We start from the raw sequence: 17,873 nt of genomic DNA on the forward strand, positions 1-17,873 counted from the left end.
TCTTCTCTTTAACTTTGCTAACCAATGGAAAAAATAAGAACAACCCATTTATCTTCCCTTAGTAAGCCCAAAAGTCATTAGTCAACCTACTTTTTTTTTTGACCTGCTAAATGAATTAAATGGATAAAGAACGTGGATGAATGTGATACTTATTTGATTGAATTCAATATATAATAAATGTGATATTCATTAGAATGTAAATGATCCATAATTTAATTGAGAAAAAAACGAAATGTCATCGGCTACTATATAAGTCATTCAACAAGGATTAAGCCAATCAAACAAATTCCCCTACAAAAAAATGGCACCACGCCCAAATATTTAGAACTATTGATCTCTTCTATATAATGCTTAATTGCTTATGGTGGTGTGAGGAAGAAGATAGGGAGAAAAGAAAAAAGAAAGAAGGAGCGATAGCACTAATAATATTCGAAATATATTAGTATTGGGTGATATGGTTCAAGTTGTGACGGCCGGATATTAAATAGTATTCAAAAACTTACTGCAGATTCAAGGAAACAGAAATATGAAGGCAAGAAGGAAGAAGGATGAAAAATTCATGCATCATTTACCTACGGAATTAATGGATTGAGTTTGATTTTTTTTATGTTTTCATCTTTTTTCCACCTTCCCTATAGGAGTAGTAAAGAAGTATAGAACACTTTTTTGGTTGTTGACTAACGGAAATCATAGGACGAAAAAATGCAGAATTTACGCAATATTTTTTTCCTAAGTTGTACTTTTAACTTCATTTCTTCTTTCCATATGAAAAACTAGAAATTAAGCTCTTTGATAAGAATGACAAAGAATTGAATGGGTGAATAACACAAATAGCTATTTAGAGTTGGTATAATGTGGGAAAAAAAGGTTCAGTGAATTACGTCATTTAAATTATATTAGTAATGATAAAAAAAGATCATCGGAAATGTTAGTAATTTGTGACTACTCACTGTGTAAGTAGATTTCATGCTTTTTATTTTAGGTGTAAGTATGCTGACGTCTTTTCAGTTTTGAAGTTCACAACTCACGTGATGTGGTCATAAGAAAAGTGAGGTGGCATGTCTGATAGAGTAGAAAAATTATTTATCTTTTTTCTCTCTTTTTTTTTTCATCCTAATCTTTCCGTTTATTTTATCTTATAGAGTTCATAACTCACACCTTTATCTCCGTAATATTTATTCTTAATGATATTCATAACTCTCAATTCCTTTAATTTCATGTCCATAACCTCCGAGAAATTGATGTATAAATTTATGATTAATCTTGAGAGAAAAGATCATACTCAGAAAATGACTCAATTTGATTCGGTCTAAAATCACTTATTCTTGAGTAAGACACCTTTTTCTCACATGAACTTCGACCTAACAAATGTCAAATCTTACGCGAAGTTGCTGATTTTAATGGGTTTTTTTTTCTTTTCAAATTTCTGATTATACTGTGAATTTTTTTGGGTAAATGTTGAAGAAGCATATCTGATGGAAGACAAAAAATTATCCAAGATATAAGTCAAACGGAAACAAGATATATGCTATTTAAACTATATTCCATTTCATTAATCAAGATTGTTCGATTTGAAGCTATAAGTTCATGCACCTATTTAGTTTCTCAGATATCGAATGCAATGGAGATTTTGTAGTAAAAATAATTATTAGATAAATACCAATTCACCATTTAGAGATATGAATATATTTTGAAGTAGCTAAAACATATATTGGTTCAGACTTAAAAGTTGCTTCCCAATTGAATATTAAGACTTAGAGTTGCTTCTCTACATGTTGCATTTATTTAATTTTTTTTTTTTTTTTTAAAGTGAAACAGAATTGTTCTCCTTCGTTGCAAAGAAGTAAGAAACATTTTTGTTTGCGCTTAGAAAGTTTAAAATACGTAATCAATAAGAAATTATGGGAGAATGAAAAACGTTTGATGCCATAAATGATCAAAAATGATTTTTTAGCATCTAATAAATAATATTATAGCAAAAAAGAAGAATTTGGATAGCTATGTTTAAAGACTTTTGAGTTCTTTAAAATAAGGCACATACAAAAAATAATGTTCATAAAAAATAGGATTATTAATTACTTATAGGATTATTTTTACGGTGTATAAAGTGCGAATTTCCTCCCCACTCTTTCTCTCTCTACTAACTGAAACGGCAACAGATTTCCTCTCTCTCTAAACAGAAAACAAAAATATTTTCATTTCATGGTGCGTATAAAGTAGTAGCACTGTACGAATTACCGCCTCATTCTTTCTCTCTCTACTAACACATTTTCTCTCTCTACAGTTTTCAGCTGCATTATTCAACAAAAACAAACGTAACTGAATTTTCCGTTTAATGGCGGCGTTGTACGTCGGCGATCTTCACGGCGACGTTACTGACGGCGAACTGTTCGACGCATTCTCGGAATTCAAAAGTCTGGATTCTGTTCGCGTTTGTCGTGATTCATCTACTGGCCGTTCACTCTGTTACGGCTACGTCAACTTCATTTCTCCTCAAGACGGTATATATACTCTACTTTTTAATTATTTGTATCGATTGTACTGTTGATTGTGCGAAATGCAGTTGTTTGACATTTATTTGCATGGCGAATTCCGATCAGAATTTCGTGCTTTGATTTCTTGTCAATGCGGAAGTTCGTGACCGAGATATGTACTTCATTTCTTCTTCTTCTTTTTTTTTTTTTTTTTCTGTGTATCGCTCGTACTGTTTAGTTTTGTGTTCGCTTTTCTTCGTTATAATTACGACGGTGTACACTACGCTGTTTCTCGCTATTTGCTTCTCTCTCTATTTTTTTTGGTATTGCTGAAGTTTTCTGTTCGGTTTTCTTCGTTTGAAGTTAGTGCAAATTCAGTTGATATTTATTTTGCATGGCGGATTCCGATAAGAATTTAGTGTTTTGTATCGATTTTACTGTTCGATTTTCTTTGGGCGAATTTAATGCGAAATTCAGTTGATATTTATTTGCATGGCGAAATTTCGTGTTTTTGTATCGCTTGTACTGTTAATTTTGCTGTTCGGTTTACTTTGTTGTTCGAATTTAGTGCGAAATTCAGTTTTGACATTTATTTGCATGGCGAATTCCGATGAGAATATCGTGCTTTGATTTCTTATTATATGACTGATTGTTCAAGACTGAGTAATAATATTTTATTCAACTACACTGTTTCGTTGTATTTCCTTTTTTTGTTTGTATCGATTGTACTGTTAATTGTGTTGTTTGGTTTACTTCGTTAGAATTTTGTGTGAAATGCAGTTTTGACATTTATTTGCATGATTAGTCTCCCTATTTCCTTTTTTTGTACTGTTAATTCTTTTTTTTTTTCCGATGAATTTAGTGCGAAATTCAGTTTGACATTTATTTGCATGATTAGTCTCCCTATTTCCTTTTTTTGTACAGATAATTCTTTTTTTTTTCCGATGAATTTAGTGCGAAATTCAGTTTGACATTTATTTGCATGGAAAATTCCGTTGAGAATTTCATGTTTTGAATTCTTATATGACTGATCAAGGGCATTTTCGAGACTCAGATTCATTTTTACGGAGTAGTACTATATATGTATCCTATTATATGTGTGTAAATGAATTTGTACCTTGGGGCTAATTGTGGATTTGACTCAAGAAACTATTGTTTTAGGTAAATATGTTATTGTACAATTTTTTTAAAAAGATTGGATGTTCTGCACTATTCCGGTTTTGGATATACATTTATAAAAGGAAAAAGAAGGAGAAGTTGGCCGCTTTTTGGTTATGTATATGAAATATGGAGGACTTAACGGGATTGGATTTCCACTCTTATGTAAGGAAAGTTAGATATCTTTGAAGGAATTGTATTTAGTTGAAATAAGATGGTATTCAGACTCCAGGATTGGACCTGTGTATAGATCAATATAGTGCTGGTTGGCGAGTTCTGTTTTTTGCTATTTATTTATTTTGTTATGGCTGCTCATGCATGCTATGCATCTACCATACGATAGTTCTATCATGCGATCGAGGGAATATATATACATATAAAACCGAAAATACTGAAAATCTTGAGGATTTTATGATATATGTTGATTAGTCATGGAATGGTTTCTCTGCTGTGAGTTGTTTCAGTGAACTATTGCTGAAGTTAGTTGTTACTATGAATTAGTTGGTAATGTGACTTAGGGAACAATTAATTGTAATTTGAGATTTTGTTGTTTCACTGTTTTTTCGTGGGAATTCTGTGTGAGTTGGTCTTTACTTGGAAAGCTTCTACTGTGTTTTAAAATTGAAACAGCTGTGCGTGCTATTGAGGTGAAAAATCATTCCACTCTCAACGGAAAAGCTATAAGGGTGGGTTGGTCTCGTCGTGATTCTGATGTGAGAAGAAGTGAAACTGCAAATGTGTTCATCAAGGTACCTTTTAAGGACTGCATAGGAGTCACTTATTTTGAGATTTTAATTAATAATTTCTTTTTTACCTTATTGCTTTGATCCCCATGTGAAAATGATGTGGGATTTTACTGCAGAATCTAAATGATACAATTGATAGCGGGAAGCTTGAAGAAATATTCCAGAAGTTTGGAAATATCTTATCCTGTAAAGTTGCTGTTTCTGAGGATGGAAGGAGTAAAGGATATGGATTTGTCCAGTTTGAGACTGAGGACAGTGCAAACGCTGCTATTGAGGAGCTCAATGGATCTGAAGTTGGAGGAAAGCAGATGTATGTGCAATTCTCTCTCTGTTCTAATTTATTGCGATCATGATGAACTTTGATGGAGCATATAGAATCAATTGTTTCTCTTGCACGCTTTTAATTTTGTTTAGTCCAAAATATGCAAACGTTTTACATCCATTTATGGATAGATATGTAGGCAAGTTCGTCAAAAAGAGTGACCGGATTCTGCCCAGCCCTGATGAAATATATACAAATTTGTTCATCAAGAACTTGGATCTTGACATCTCAGAAGAGCATCTTAGAGAGAAGTGCTCTGAATTTGGGAAAATTATTAGTTTGGTCATTGCGAAAGATGAGAATGGAGGTTCAAAAGGTTTTGGTTATGTGAACTTTGAGAATCCAGATGGTGCTAGGAGAGCAGTGGAAGCTATGAATGGATCAAAACTTGGTAGGTTATGACTTTGTCTTGCTGTCGTATTCACATATGTAACTAACAGCTACAATGTTCAAGAGTCTGTATATGACCTGTGCGCATTGGGCAGGCTGCAAGATCTTGTATGTAGCAAGAGCACAAAAGAAAACAGAGCGCGAACAGATATTGAGGCGTTTGGTTGAGGAGAGAAGGAAGGCGCAAATTAATAAGTACCAGGTATCTTTTTTCCTCATTTCCTTTATTCAAAAGATATATGTTACTCTAGAAAAGATTTGTGCTACTGTATTTTTGTGTCCACCTTTTTATCACTGGGTATGAATGTTGTTGTAATTTCATCATAGGGTTCAAATGTGTACGTCAAAAATATTGCTGATGATGTCACGGATCATGAGTTGCGTGAATTGTTCAGTCAATGTGGCAAAATCACTTCTGCAAGACTTATGCAAGATGAGAAAGGAGTCAGTAAGGGCTTTGGATTTGTATGTTTTTCCACACCAGAAGAGGCCAATAAAGCGGTGAATACTTTTCATGGTAAGTCATATATTCTTTTTACAAGGTCCAGATCATGGTGAATGCCAAGCCACTGAGTGTTGTTTCACATGAGCTAGCACATACAATAAATTTTGGTGCTATGTAACAACTTTTCATTTCTTTCCTATGACGTAAGCACAGATATCCCAGCTTAAGTAAATTTATAAATAAATTACGCTGTTTTCTGACTTTCTAAAGGAGGTGTCAGAAATAATGAAGAAGCTTGCTGCGTGGATAGAGTCCCTGAATGACTCTATCAATATGGATATACTCATGAAATTCTGGGTCGAAGGGTTATAAAACTCAGGGATTTCAATTGAGAAATTTATTTTACCATGCAGAAATGCATGTCTCTGTCAAATGCCTTAGGACTTAGCTTTAGATTCCATAATGCCTATATGGGTACCATGTCCGGCGAAAAATCTAAATTTTAACGATTCTCTATTGTTTGGTTGTTCTAGTTGAGTTGAGGCTCATTGTCCCACATATGGTCAATTATGGTGCTTGCTGCACTTGTAAATAGACAAGGCCTCTCAATCATGTTAAATTTCTAATCTAGTTTTTCCTCTTTTATGGTTCCTTCTTCCATCTTTCCTCTGCATGAACACTGTGGATTTTTGGTTTCTGCTTCTTTTTAATACCTCCGCACTAAAGGTTTAACATATCACAGGATTTATGTTTGGCCAAAAGCCATTGTATGTGGCTATTGCTCAAAGGAAAGAGGAAAGGCAAGCTCAATTACAGCTTAATCATGCACAAGGAATTGCAGGAGTCGCCGGATCTTCAGGCTTTTTCCCTGGTGGATATCCCTCTCTTTGCCACCGAGGTCTTGGTGATCTACAACTACCTCCACGACCAGGTCTGCTGTATCAGCCTCTGAGTATGAGGAGCAGTTGGATGATTAATGGATTCACAAACTCTATTAGACCTTCTTATGAAATATCCTTGGTTAGTCAACTGCATATAGTCATAATACCTTGGCAACCCTTACACTTCATTTAATGAATACTCATTGATATGGTGCTGAATTGGATAGACAGAATCTTGAACTTTTCAGCAGTATTAGGGAGGCCACTAAATTGCATGGACATGTTTCAGGTTTAAATCTATGATGAAGTTGCTTACAACTTTCATCTGATTTTTCAGATTCCTAATGCTTCACAATATAGGCAGAATAGGGGAAAGAAGAACAGGCATATGCCAGTTCCAGATGCGCCTCATTGGCAGCAATCGGCCCAACCAGTGGCATCATCAAAACAATCTAGCAATGCCCAGGTGGTTAAACTTCCTTTGTTGATTGATCTGCATAGCAAAGTTGTTCAAAACTTCCAATTTAAAATGCTTAAGTTGAAGAATGTTTTCCTAGACTCCTCTCTTGAAATGTGCGAATGTTTTCCTAGACTTCTCACTTGAAATGTGCGACTTGCCTCTACCTTAATGGAAAGGGATTAATTTCTTCCAAGTCTATTCAGGACAGTGATTATTCTTTTGCTAGAATGAGGATAAATATTTCTTTTATTTGATTTTCAATTTTGTGTACTGATTATGCTTTTTATTTTGGTGTTCTTCAAAAATTCTTTTTATCTGCATCTTTTGAGTCATTATTCATGTATTTGGAAAACTAGGCCTTCACTTAACTAGTGTTAAGTCCATGAATTTTAGCCGGATGTTGGTTGATTGATTTGAATTATTGTTGCAACTGTAACTGCAAGTACTAGAGCATCATAAATCATTCAGCCCATATTTGCTCTATCTTTAACTCAAGCAATTTTTTGGTTTTCTTAGCTTTATGACACAAAATTTTTAATCTCATGTGCACACTACTTAGCTCTATGCATTTTATAAATTGAGATAATTTTTCCATCATGTGGTGATTGAACTTCTACCCGCACTGATTCTTCTTGCAAATTAAAGCATGTGAATTGCTAAATCCTAAAAAAAAAAAAAAAAAAAAAAAAAAAAGGTTTAGCTAAAAGTTAGCTCATTCATTAACCTGAGGTTGCTAACTAAGTCTGTATGCTGGTTAGTGAAATTTCTTCTCCTGTTCTATTCATCTGGAGGAGTAAATATGGCTGAAAACATACAATAGACGTTCCTTTATTTCATTCAATTTTATGAATAAGATCCTGTCATGGAAAAGAAACTGTACTTATATTTCAAATTGTTGTAAACCATAACTAAGTGCTTTTTTGTTCATTCACTAATTTATGTAATTGATGAGCTTCAAGTTACTACTTTTGGTGCATGCCTTCACCTGGGTGAGATCATTCCGAGAAAATGCAAATTGTTCTTTTGAATGATGATGGATCACTGTAGCCACCCATGTTTTTGTAATCCCACAACTTACGTATACTTTGCAGCTAGCTAGGCAGGTCAAATATGCACCAACTGGTCGTTTCTGTGGTATGAACAAAGGATTTGTTGCATCCTCTGCCAGCACCAGTAAAGTCGGATCTTCCGCTGAGGGTTCAGAAAACCCGAGTAACATGCTTATTCCTGCCCCTTCTAAGCAGCAGAAACAAATACTTGGAGAGCACCTTTATCCTCTAGTTAGCCAACACAAGGTGAACTTACCTTTTGCTTTCTCAGTCCATCCTTTATAGTCCTCCTCTTCTGTTCTACTAATAGCTACCCTCACTGATGCAAAACAATTTTTCTGCCACAATTGTTTTGGTTCTTCATAGAGAATCCAAGGGGTAAATAAACACTTGAAAGAGGACTTAATCCATCCCTGACAACTTTATATATGTTGCTGTGTTATCTGTCAAGAATCTCTTTGGAGCCATTTAGATCTGTGCTTCTTTATCCTTGGTTATAGTGTTTCTGTAGTGGTCTTGCTATGGTTTCATACCCTGAGAATTACCAAAACTAATTTGTTAATGAAAACTATATGCTTTTTGTAGCCCAATCTGGCTGCAAAGGTCACGGGAATGCTCTTGGAAATGGACAACTCAGAGCTTTTATCATTGTTCAAGTCACCAGAATCTCTGGGTGCTATGGTGCAAAAAGCAGTTGACGTGCTCAAGCACTCCAAGAATGAAGTTTCTAGTCAAGATAAAACGTCTTCCAAATTATCTCTCTGCTGAAGCTGCAGTCAAATTAGAAAGGCTTATGCAGTAATTTGGTCTTCAGCAAAGATAGAGGTTTCCACCTGTCTATATGAAATAGAGCTAGCAAGTGTTGTCAAAGTATCAGGCAACTGTGTTCTCTTCATAGAGTTCATCTTCTGTCTTCGTCTCTGAACAGATCATTTCTAGTGTTGTCAAAGTATCAGGCGACTGTGTTCTCTTCATAGAGTTCATCTTCTGGCTTCGTCTCAGTACAGATCATTTCTGTCACCAAAAGTTCCTTTATCTACGGAAGAGCAACTCTTTTTCAGTTTCAACATGATTTCATGTTCATTCGTAGTTTTAATGCATTCTTTTGATATAGAAAGTCCGCAATGTTAGCAAACAATATGGTGGCTACTTGTATCTTGATTTTGTCGCTGTTAATAGTTCTCCAGGCATTATATCCTATACGACATGCTAGAAACAAAATCATTGGAGTTAACGATACTGATGTATGTCCTCCATTGAACAGGATATGTTCTGTTTTTGATATTGCATTAGTCCGCAATGTTAACAAGATCTGACGTTAATCACTAAACTTAGATGGGTTTGACAATATTTTTGAGGTTCTCATTTCTTTACATCTTATAGGCGTAATCCATTTCATCTTGGCTTTTGTTGAATGATAATTCAGAAAGAAGGATGAACAAACCCATCACCTACGTTGCTACAGGAATAAAGTTTATCAACACTTGTGCGCGTTGGTTTTTTTTTTTTTTTTTTCTTTTTCTGGTAATAAATGTACATGCGTTTTTTCCCCCTATCTTTGTATTGTTTCCATTCTTTTGGTAGAGAGTAACAATTATAGCAAGTAAAATGAAACGTGAGGCATTCTCTCCTTTTTGTTCATATTGATCATGTTTCCGGGAAGACTTTTAATATACAGGACAAGTAAATTGTGTTTTACTTGAAGGTCTTTCTTCATCCAAGAGCAATAAGCTCTCTCAGAATCCACACACTTTTTGAAGTCTAGATAACAATTCCACTTCTGGTTTAGATGCTAGTAAAATCAACAAACACTCTTTTGTATACACATGGATGATGATTGATGAATCAACAATTCCGTCCATGTCTCCAATGCCTTCTCAAACTTGATTAGCACTCTTTGAACTAGCTAGCATTCAACTTCAACCTCCAGATAGCAGTTGCCCTGACACAGCTGAATTGTGTAGAAGCAATGCACAATCAGAACCAGCTTTGTAACTCATAGTCGTTGGAATCAACTCGTGAGTTCTTCCATTAAGCCCTGTTATTAGAGCCAAAAGAAGTATGACAAAAAGGTGGATGCATTTGCTAACACAATAGTATGTTGCATAGGAAAATCACCTGAGAGATATACTGCTCTGCATCGGTTCGCCTAATGAAAAGAATTGCATGACGAGCAAGGTTGGCTAATTGGTCGCTGAGGACAACATTACCAATGTCATCGAGGACCCTCACCTTGATATAGGGATCTTTCGGAGGCACCATATCCTGTGAAAAGCAAACATAAGGAAACTAAGTCATTTGAAATGAAGTTTCCCACTTTCCCTGAACATTCACAAATCATCCACATCCAACCCCCCACCCAACCAACCATGCCAAGGAAAGAAAAAGAAGAAAAAAAAACACGAAAGAACAATGTCATATTTGTGCTTGTCAATCTATTGTTTTATTTGTTCCAGTCCAATGATTGATAGAATTATCCAAAACTTAAGTTGTATGCAATGAGCAAATTTGCTACTTCCTACTTGCGAAAGAAAGAAACAGAAAAGGAAAAAATTTCCACCCTCCTAACAGATTACCATCTACACTCCAATCCAAGCTTCCTTCCCTTGCCTAGATGGCACATCAGCATGGATGAGAGTGCAAGGGGGAAAGATGTGTGGATATGCTATGGATGGTAAAACTCCTTTTGCACCCCACCTAGAGCTAAAAAAAATACTTGTCAGAGGGCATCGTCGGGCCAGGATCCCTCAATGTTACAGTACTTCAAGAAATAACTTTAGATTCAGATATGTTAATTTTCAGGCTTACTGATACTTAATAAAACCAGAGATTAATGAGCTAAACAAAACAGGCACTAAGTTTTTGTACCAACACAACGAAAGAGAAAAGCACAAGAAACTATTTAGAAGTGAATCACATGCAACGTTTAATGGACAGTTATCCTTTTTTCCTGCTCTGTTTGGATTCAAGTATTAATAAGTCATGACCAATAGAATGTCTCTCTTTCCAAAACAAAATTTAGTAATTGCACATAACAATGCTGCTCCCAAATATTCACAAATACAACAATTAACCTTTTCGAAGGAGGGCAATGCAAAATTTTCTTCTAGGAGATAATACTACTTGGGGAGTTCCAAGAGTACTACTTGGGGAGTTCCAAGAGTACAGAAACCATGTCCTGATTGGAACTTAGAAGAACGATTACTTTCTCCGATTTCAGGCATAGTAGTACTTGCTAGGTAAAAGTCTATTCACCATATTTTTTGAGCAATATATCAGGACATAAATAAGGAGTTATGAGAAAAGAACACTTTACCACTCCCAGATCAAGATCAAGTGCTGACATGTACGATTGGATAGTTGCAGCATGATTTTTAAAATATTCTTTCTCTGAAAAATACTAAGATATTAAATTATTTATTTAATAATACTCTTTCAAAATATGTTAATTAATAATCATATATTTGTAACTAATTTAATTGATCTATTCTGGGCAGGACACGTTCAAGGGATCCATCCCAAAAAAAAGAATATTTATAAATATAATGCTCGATTATATCTAAAGGAGGAACACGAAGGAAAGTCAACAACAAACATAAGATATGCAAGCAAGATCAGGAATATATGACTTTTTCTTAGGGACAACTCTGAAGCTAACTAAAATATAAAAAAAAAAATGGAAAAACACTCTGAAGCTCACTGTTACTCACACATAAGCCATCAGACAGCGTTTGTTGCGAGTGAGAGACTGATGATGGATAAGCAGCCCATGGTAATTATCATCTTTGGGGAGCTCCGTATTTGTACTTGTATCAGCCTCAGGTGGCTCGTTGTCATCAGGTGATTCGGTATTTGAACTTGCACCATTTTGAGTTGGTCGGTTTGCACTTGAACTTTCAGCGGGAGTTCTTGCATTCATTTTCCTGTGTCAAACTCAAGATGGATAAGGTCTGCTAACAAAGTTGTACTCCATTTGGCACTTAGAGAAGAATACACATGCATAAATATGACGAAACATCTAATAATAAGTAAATTTATGTAGATAAAACTAACTTTTACCTTAAAAGCATTTAATTTATTTCTCTTAATTATTTTGACATATTTGCAGATGAGGCTGTCAATGTGCTGGATTTGACTCAATATCAGAAATTAACCGAGACTAGGGCTGGTGAAATGGATAAAAAAAAATAAGTAACCATCCAATCCGACCCATTAAATATGGGTTGGATAACCAACCATTTAAAATGGATCAAATATGGATATCAGCATATTTACTGAAAATGGATATCCATATTATCAATACCCATTTGTCTACTTGTTATTTTCATGAGTTATCCATGAGTTTGTCTACTTGGCTTTGAGCTTGAGTTCTCACCTCACTATTCCTGAAATCATGGATAATATGGATATCCATATTATCCGTCGATTAACTCATTTTTATCCGTATTAAATATGGACGTGTCGGATATTTTTTCTGTCATTATAACCCATTTTTGACCCGCCCGTTTGCCACTCCTAACCAAGACCAATCCATAATAAGTTGGGAGTGTGATATATCCCTTGAAATCTAGTGTACAACAAATCAAATGTTTCGTCATTTAGACACTCCCGACGGAGAGTTGGGAGGACAAGCACCTAATGCTCAATACTTAATTAGCCCAGGGGCAGCAAAGTTGGAAGCTTCAGAAAGTACTGAGATAGCACCTGGGTGCTATCAGACACAGAAATCGAGAGCTTAGAGCCTAGGCGTTGGCATGGCACAAACCTCGAGGTTCCAGTGCTTAGGTGCTGGACCATAGCACGTAGGTTCCATCAGACAAATAGGAGCACGGCACCAAGTTGCTATTAAAAAAATACTGGTATTTAGACGTGTTCTTCCGTGAAAACTATTAATAGACCCTTTTAGGGCTGAACATGGCACTGCAGGAGGGAAAAAAGAGGGCTGGATCTATTTCACAAGTTTAAATTCTACTTTCTTTCCTTTTTTGCTTTATCTTTTCATGTTTAAGATTTTCGTTAGGATGTTCTTTGTTTTTAGCAAGAACTAATTCCTCTTTCCTAGGACCGTAATGGATCTTCATGTGTAGTTTGGATTCTTAATTGCTTCTTGCTTATTATTGATGGTTATTCATAATCTTAATCTTGTGCTTCTCATATCTTGGCCATCATTTAGATTGGTAAGATGGATAAATTAAATTCTTGTTTGTCATTTAAATTTCTCCAAGGATCCATCCTTGATCTTCAAGGTAGAGGTTAAGTTTCTTGAGACAGACAGATAAAGAAAGGACACCAATTTTAACTGGGATACAGAGAGAGTACTGTCTTCCTACTATTTCCTTTTTTCTTTTTGATTCTTTAGACCCAATCCCTTTGTTTTCTCCTTCCACATTAGTTGGTTTTCTTAGTTCTAGTTCTTTAGATAGTTTGGAGTTAAAACATCAATGAGTCAGAGAACTTTTTCTTTCTTTTTTCTGAATTTGTTGAGATAATAAGGAAGATTATAAATAACTCTCTTACATTTTTCATGTGAAATAAGAAACAAAAACTACATAAAAGGAACTCTTTCAAGCTAAGTTGCGCAGACTCTTCACTTTCGCTGCCGCACACGTGTCGGATTCTCCAAAGATGCACTACTTTTGGAGTGTCCGACACACCCACCGATATTTTTGAAGAGTCCAAGCAACATAACTTTCAAGGACTGTTCATTATATTGTATAATTGAAAATTCTTAGGTGCTTAACACATTCCATCAGATTCCCAACATGGTTTGGGGGAGGGAAATAGGGTTGAGTTAATACTTAAAGGAAACAACACAGGCAAAGACAAAAATAAGAGCTTAAAGGGATGAATAACAAACAACGAAAGCTCGCTAAAACACAAGGAACGTGTCAAATATACCTCACCAAGGAATTGAGGTGCAGGAAATGGCTGTTACATTCATCAAGTACTTGCGTAACTAGGTCAGTCTGCATAGAATAAGTAATTGTTCTGTAAGCATATAAAACTCTAAGTAAATGATTAACCATATCAGCCTAAAATAAGAAGGAAAACTGGACCAAAATACATAATGAATCAAATTGTATATAAGATTCAAGTAGCAGCTAAGAAATTGACCCTGCAGAACATCAACTTTATCTTAATGTAAGAAACACTCATGATCAGTCATTTTCTAATAAAGAGTCATTTTAAAATAAAGTCTCTTTAACGAGAAGAATAAATGTATAGTTTAATAACAAGATCTACATTTTAAATGTACGAAAACCTCACTAACAGTACTATAATCAGAGGCAGATCCAGGATTTAAGCTTTATGGGTTCAACCTTTAAGATTCTTAGCATTGAACCCTTGTATTCTTTAAAGTTATGGGTTCAAACCTACTATTCGTTGCAATTTTAATGGATATTCACGCATAAATTTATCTTCCGCATCAAAAGCACTGGGTTCAGTTGAAATCGTATTTAAATAATTGCATCCGCCCCTGATTATAACATTTATGATAATGACAAACATCTACCCGGTTATCTTATTCCTCCAGTGTGAACCCATATATTCTAAACGCAAGATGTTCTTCATGTTTATATTAGTATTCACAACAATTGGTGCAAGACGATAATGTCAAATCTCAGAGAGTCAACACCTATAATCTATCAAATTTTTACAACCTATGCACAACAAAGCTAGTAAAATGTATCCTAATCTCATCAGCTTCAAAAGATTATGTACTTGTGCCCAAAACAAAACTCTACCTCGGTGGGTCTTCCAGATGAAATCTGAATAATGCATAATGATTAAACTACATGTAATTTAATTTCTAGTAACAAGGAGCACGACCAAGAAAATGAATTCATGTACTGACTCAAATATAGAGTAAATAGCATACATTAAAAGCTGCAAGCTGCCCAGGTTCACTCTCTGCAAATTCTTGAATTAATTCACTCCCTTTCTTCCCGTACATTTCTTCCAATTCAAACGCGTCTCGCACTAATCAAAAATTTCCCTGTAAGTCGCTGAAGCATTTCATCAAACATGTAAATCCATAAATTGCTTAAAATAGGAAAATGAAATCGTACTCACCCAACTATTTGCTTAAATTGTAATTCCTATCAGTAGTTTTTCTGAAGTCTAAATAAGAGGATTCCAACTTTTTCGAATACTCGATACAATTAATATCGAATATAATTCTCTAAACAATTACGAAATTAATGGTTTTTCTTAAACGAACAATTCTAATCTAGACACAGTAAAACTCAAATCTACAACAACAACAATAACAACATACCCAATGTAGTCCCACAAAGTGGGGTCTGGGAGGGTACCTTATACGCAAATCGAGAGAAAAGAGGGGAAAACACAAGTAAAAATTACGGTTAATCAGGTGAACTGTTGTGTTGACCTTCTGAAGAGAGTAAAGGAAGAAAAGACCTATAACATATAAAGGATGGGAAAGAGTTAACTTTCCGTCGTTGCAGGAAAACAGTGGCAAAGCCAGGAATTCAAGTAAGGGGATTTCCTTAAAAAAAAGTTTATATGCTATATATATGCTAAAAAATAAAAATAAAAAATAAAATTAAAAACTATCGACATAGTATAATTTACCTACAAAGGGAGTTAATTTAAGCTCCCCACAACCCCCCCCCCCCGCGCCCGCCCGCTCCCCGGGGGGAAATTTTTTCACTTGGCGGGTGTGCAAAATTAATATATACTCATAATAGCTAATAATTTTTCAGCGAAGGGTGTGCAGCTGATCACCCTTTGCCTAAGGTGGCTCCGCCCATGCGCCCCCCGCCCCCCCCCTCACCCCCCAGGCCAGAAATGAACGGCTATCTCTCGAGTGAAAGTTGAGTATTCTAACTGACAAGATTACAACGGAGTTATCGCTTTGATAATGCACATTATAATGCAATTCAAACACTAATCAGATTTTCACTGAAGCATTTCATCAAACATGTAAAGTGCATAATTCATAAACCAAGAACTTGCTTAAAACAAAACATGAAATTGTATTTACGAACCTTTTTTGGCTCAGAATTGAGGTGGGTAGTTCCTAAACAAGAAGTAGAAGTGTAAATTGATTTCTATTTCCCAAATTGTATTTGAGTAATTTTGGCGGGAGTTTCTTTGAAATACCAAAAAATAAAGCCGCCAAATTGAAACTAAAAATGGGTTTAAATTTAAAATATCCGGTAATTACAAGGAGCTGGGTGATATTTTTACCTGGACCTTGTAAGTTTAAGGAAGAGGCAATAAGACCCAATTAGTTTAGAGAAGGACAATTTGCCCAATTGTCCTTATTCAGGGGGTCGTCTTAATTTTTGCCCCTCAAATTGCTGGTTTTTAATTTTTGCCCTTTCATTGCTTGTGATATTTTTTTTTTTTTTTTTTATCGAAAATGAGTTCGAACCCGGAACCTCAAAAGATATTTTCTACCACATCGTTTTAAGCGAAGAACAAAAATTAAAGACCGAAGAATTTGAGGGCAAAAAATTAAAGACTAGCGCCTTTGAAGGGTAATCCACGCAAAAATAAAATTTAGAGAAGTATTGGGCGGCTCGGTGCACAAAGCGTCGCGCATTAATAGGATCCGGGAAAAGGCCGAGTTTATAGAAGTATTCATTTCGAAAATTTTAACATATTTTAAAGGGATACTAGCACCTTTGGTCCCTTAAGATATTGATATAATTCAATTTTAATCCTTATAGTATCTATTTAAGCACATTTGTCATTCAATTAGTTGATGTTTAGCACTATTGATCCCTTAAACCGTGAATAGTCATAAGTTTAACAAATTGTTAAGTGTTCAACCATTCAGTTATCGATGTATTATGATAAATTGGTACACTTATGTGGTATAGTTCTAAAAAACACTCTAAACATTACATATTTCCTATGTAAAATGAAAAAACAAACATATTTTAGTAAACAAAGGTCAGATGTGCTCAGCCAAATATTACATGACCAATATTAGAATTTATGAATAAATGAGAAACCAATAGTACATTTATCCTTGTTTTAAAAGATAAGAAAATGCAATTACATTTATTTTCATCATCTAAATTACACATTCTTAGAATAAAACAAATCCAACTCTATAAGATGGCATGATTAGTTATATTGTCATTTGTTCATATTTCTTTTAACCCCTTTTCAGTGTAATATTAATAGTTTAATAATTCGACTAGCAATCTTCTTTCCTAAAAAGAAAAAAAAAATGAACTGTTTAATATTTAGATAACACTATTCTAGCATAAGTCAAACATATCCTTTATTGACATTTTAGATAGTTTTTATTAATTAAAACAACAATAGCACATTAACCATAAAATATAGTAGTATTAAGTAATGGTGGCCACTATATTTAAGCAAAACCAAATCATGATTATACCACTTAAGCTAAATTTATTTGCTTTTTGTTTATGACCATTCTAAAAAGCGTATGCCTTGTTTTCCAACCACTTCTTATGAATGCCTTTTATTGTTTGTCAAATTGTTATGATGAATATTTATATCATTTCAAATATTCTTTAATAAGGAACGAGTGACTACGTGTCATATGACAATTGGATGCAATGATTTTCTACCATTAGAATTTCGACAAGTGTTTGCAGTTTGTGGACTTGTGGTCCTCTCAAATTGAGAATCCACCCAAAAGCCCATAAAAATGTAAAAGAAGAATATATAATCTTGCTAAAATATCTCTTGTCTCAAAATATTTGTCGTATTTTTTCATTTGCACACTCATTAAGAGAGCATTTATAAGAGTAGTATTTTGACTATTTTATCCTCTTAACATATTTCATCATGTTCTCTCTTCTCAATAAATATTTACTCTATTAATGATGAAACCTCTTAAATGTTGGTATGTGCACTCACAAAATCAGCCAATTGATGTAATTAATAGAAGGGTAAAATGGAAAAAAGCTACTTAATTTTATCTTGAGTAAACAAAAC

General features: G+C 34.6%; 1 protein-coding gene and 1 pseudogene across 1 annotated transcript; one reads left to right on the forward strand and one right to left on the reverse strand.

Annotated features, from left to right (window-relative positions):
- The first annotated feature begins 2,317 nt into the window (after positions 1-2,317).
- LOC132058549 (polyadenylate-binding protein 7-like) lies at positions 2,318-8,742 on the forward strand (annotated as a pseudogene).
- An 856-nt stretch (positions 8,743-9,598) lies between these two features.
- On the reverse strand, positions 9,599-16,076 carry LOC132058011 (uncharacterized). The gene is made up of 8 exons (XM_059450580.1): positions 15,938-16,076; positions 14,806-14,922; positions 13,824-13,891; positions 11,636-11,848; positions 11,475-11,484; positions 11,242-11,325; positions 10,044-10,190; positions 9,599-9,963 (listed from the first exon to the last, which is right to left on the reverse strand). The coding sequence occupies exons 2-8, from the start codon at positions 14,878-14,880 to the stop codon at positions 9,937-9,939; spliced, it is 624 nt and encodes a 207-aa protein (XP_059306563.1). The 5' UTR covers positions 14,881-14,922; positions 15,938-16,076; the 3' UTR covers positions 9,599-9,936.
- Between the last annotated feature and the right edge of the window lie 1,797 nt (positions 16,077-17,873).

This window comes from Lycium ferocissimum, chromosome 5 (assembly GCF_029784015.1).
Source record: "Lycium ferocissimum isolate CSIRO_LF1 chromosome 5, AGI_CSIRO_Lferr_CH_V1, whole genome shotgun sequence".
Taxonomy (NCBI): domain Eukaryota; kingdom Viridiplantae; phylum Streptophyta; class Magnoliopsida; order Solanales; family Solanaceae; genus Lycium; species Lycium ferocissimum.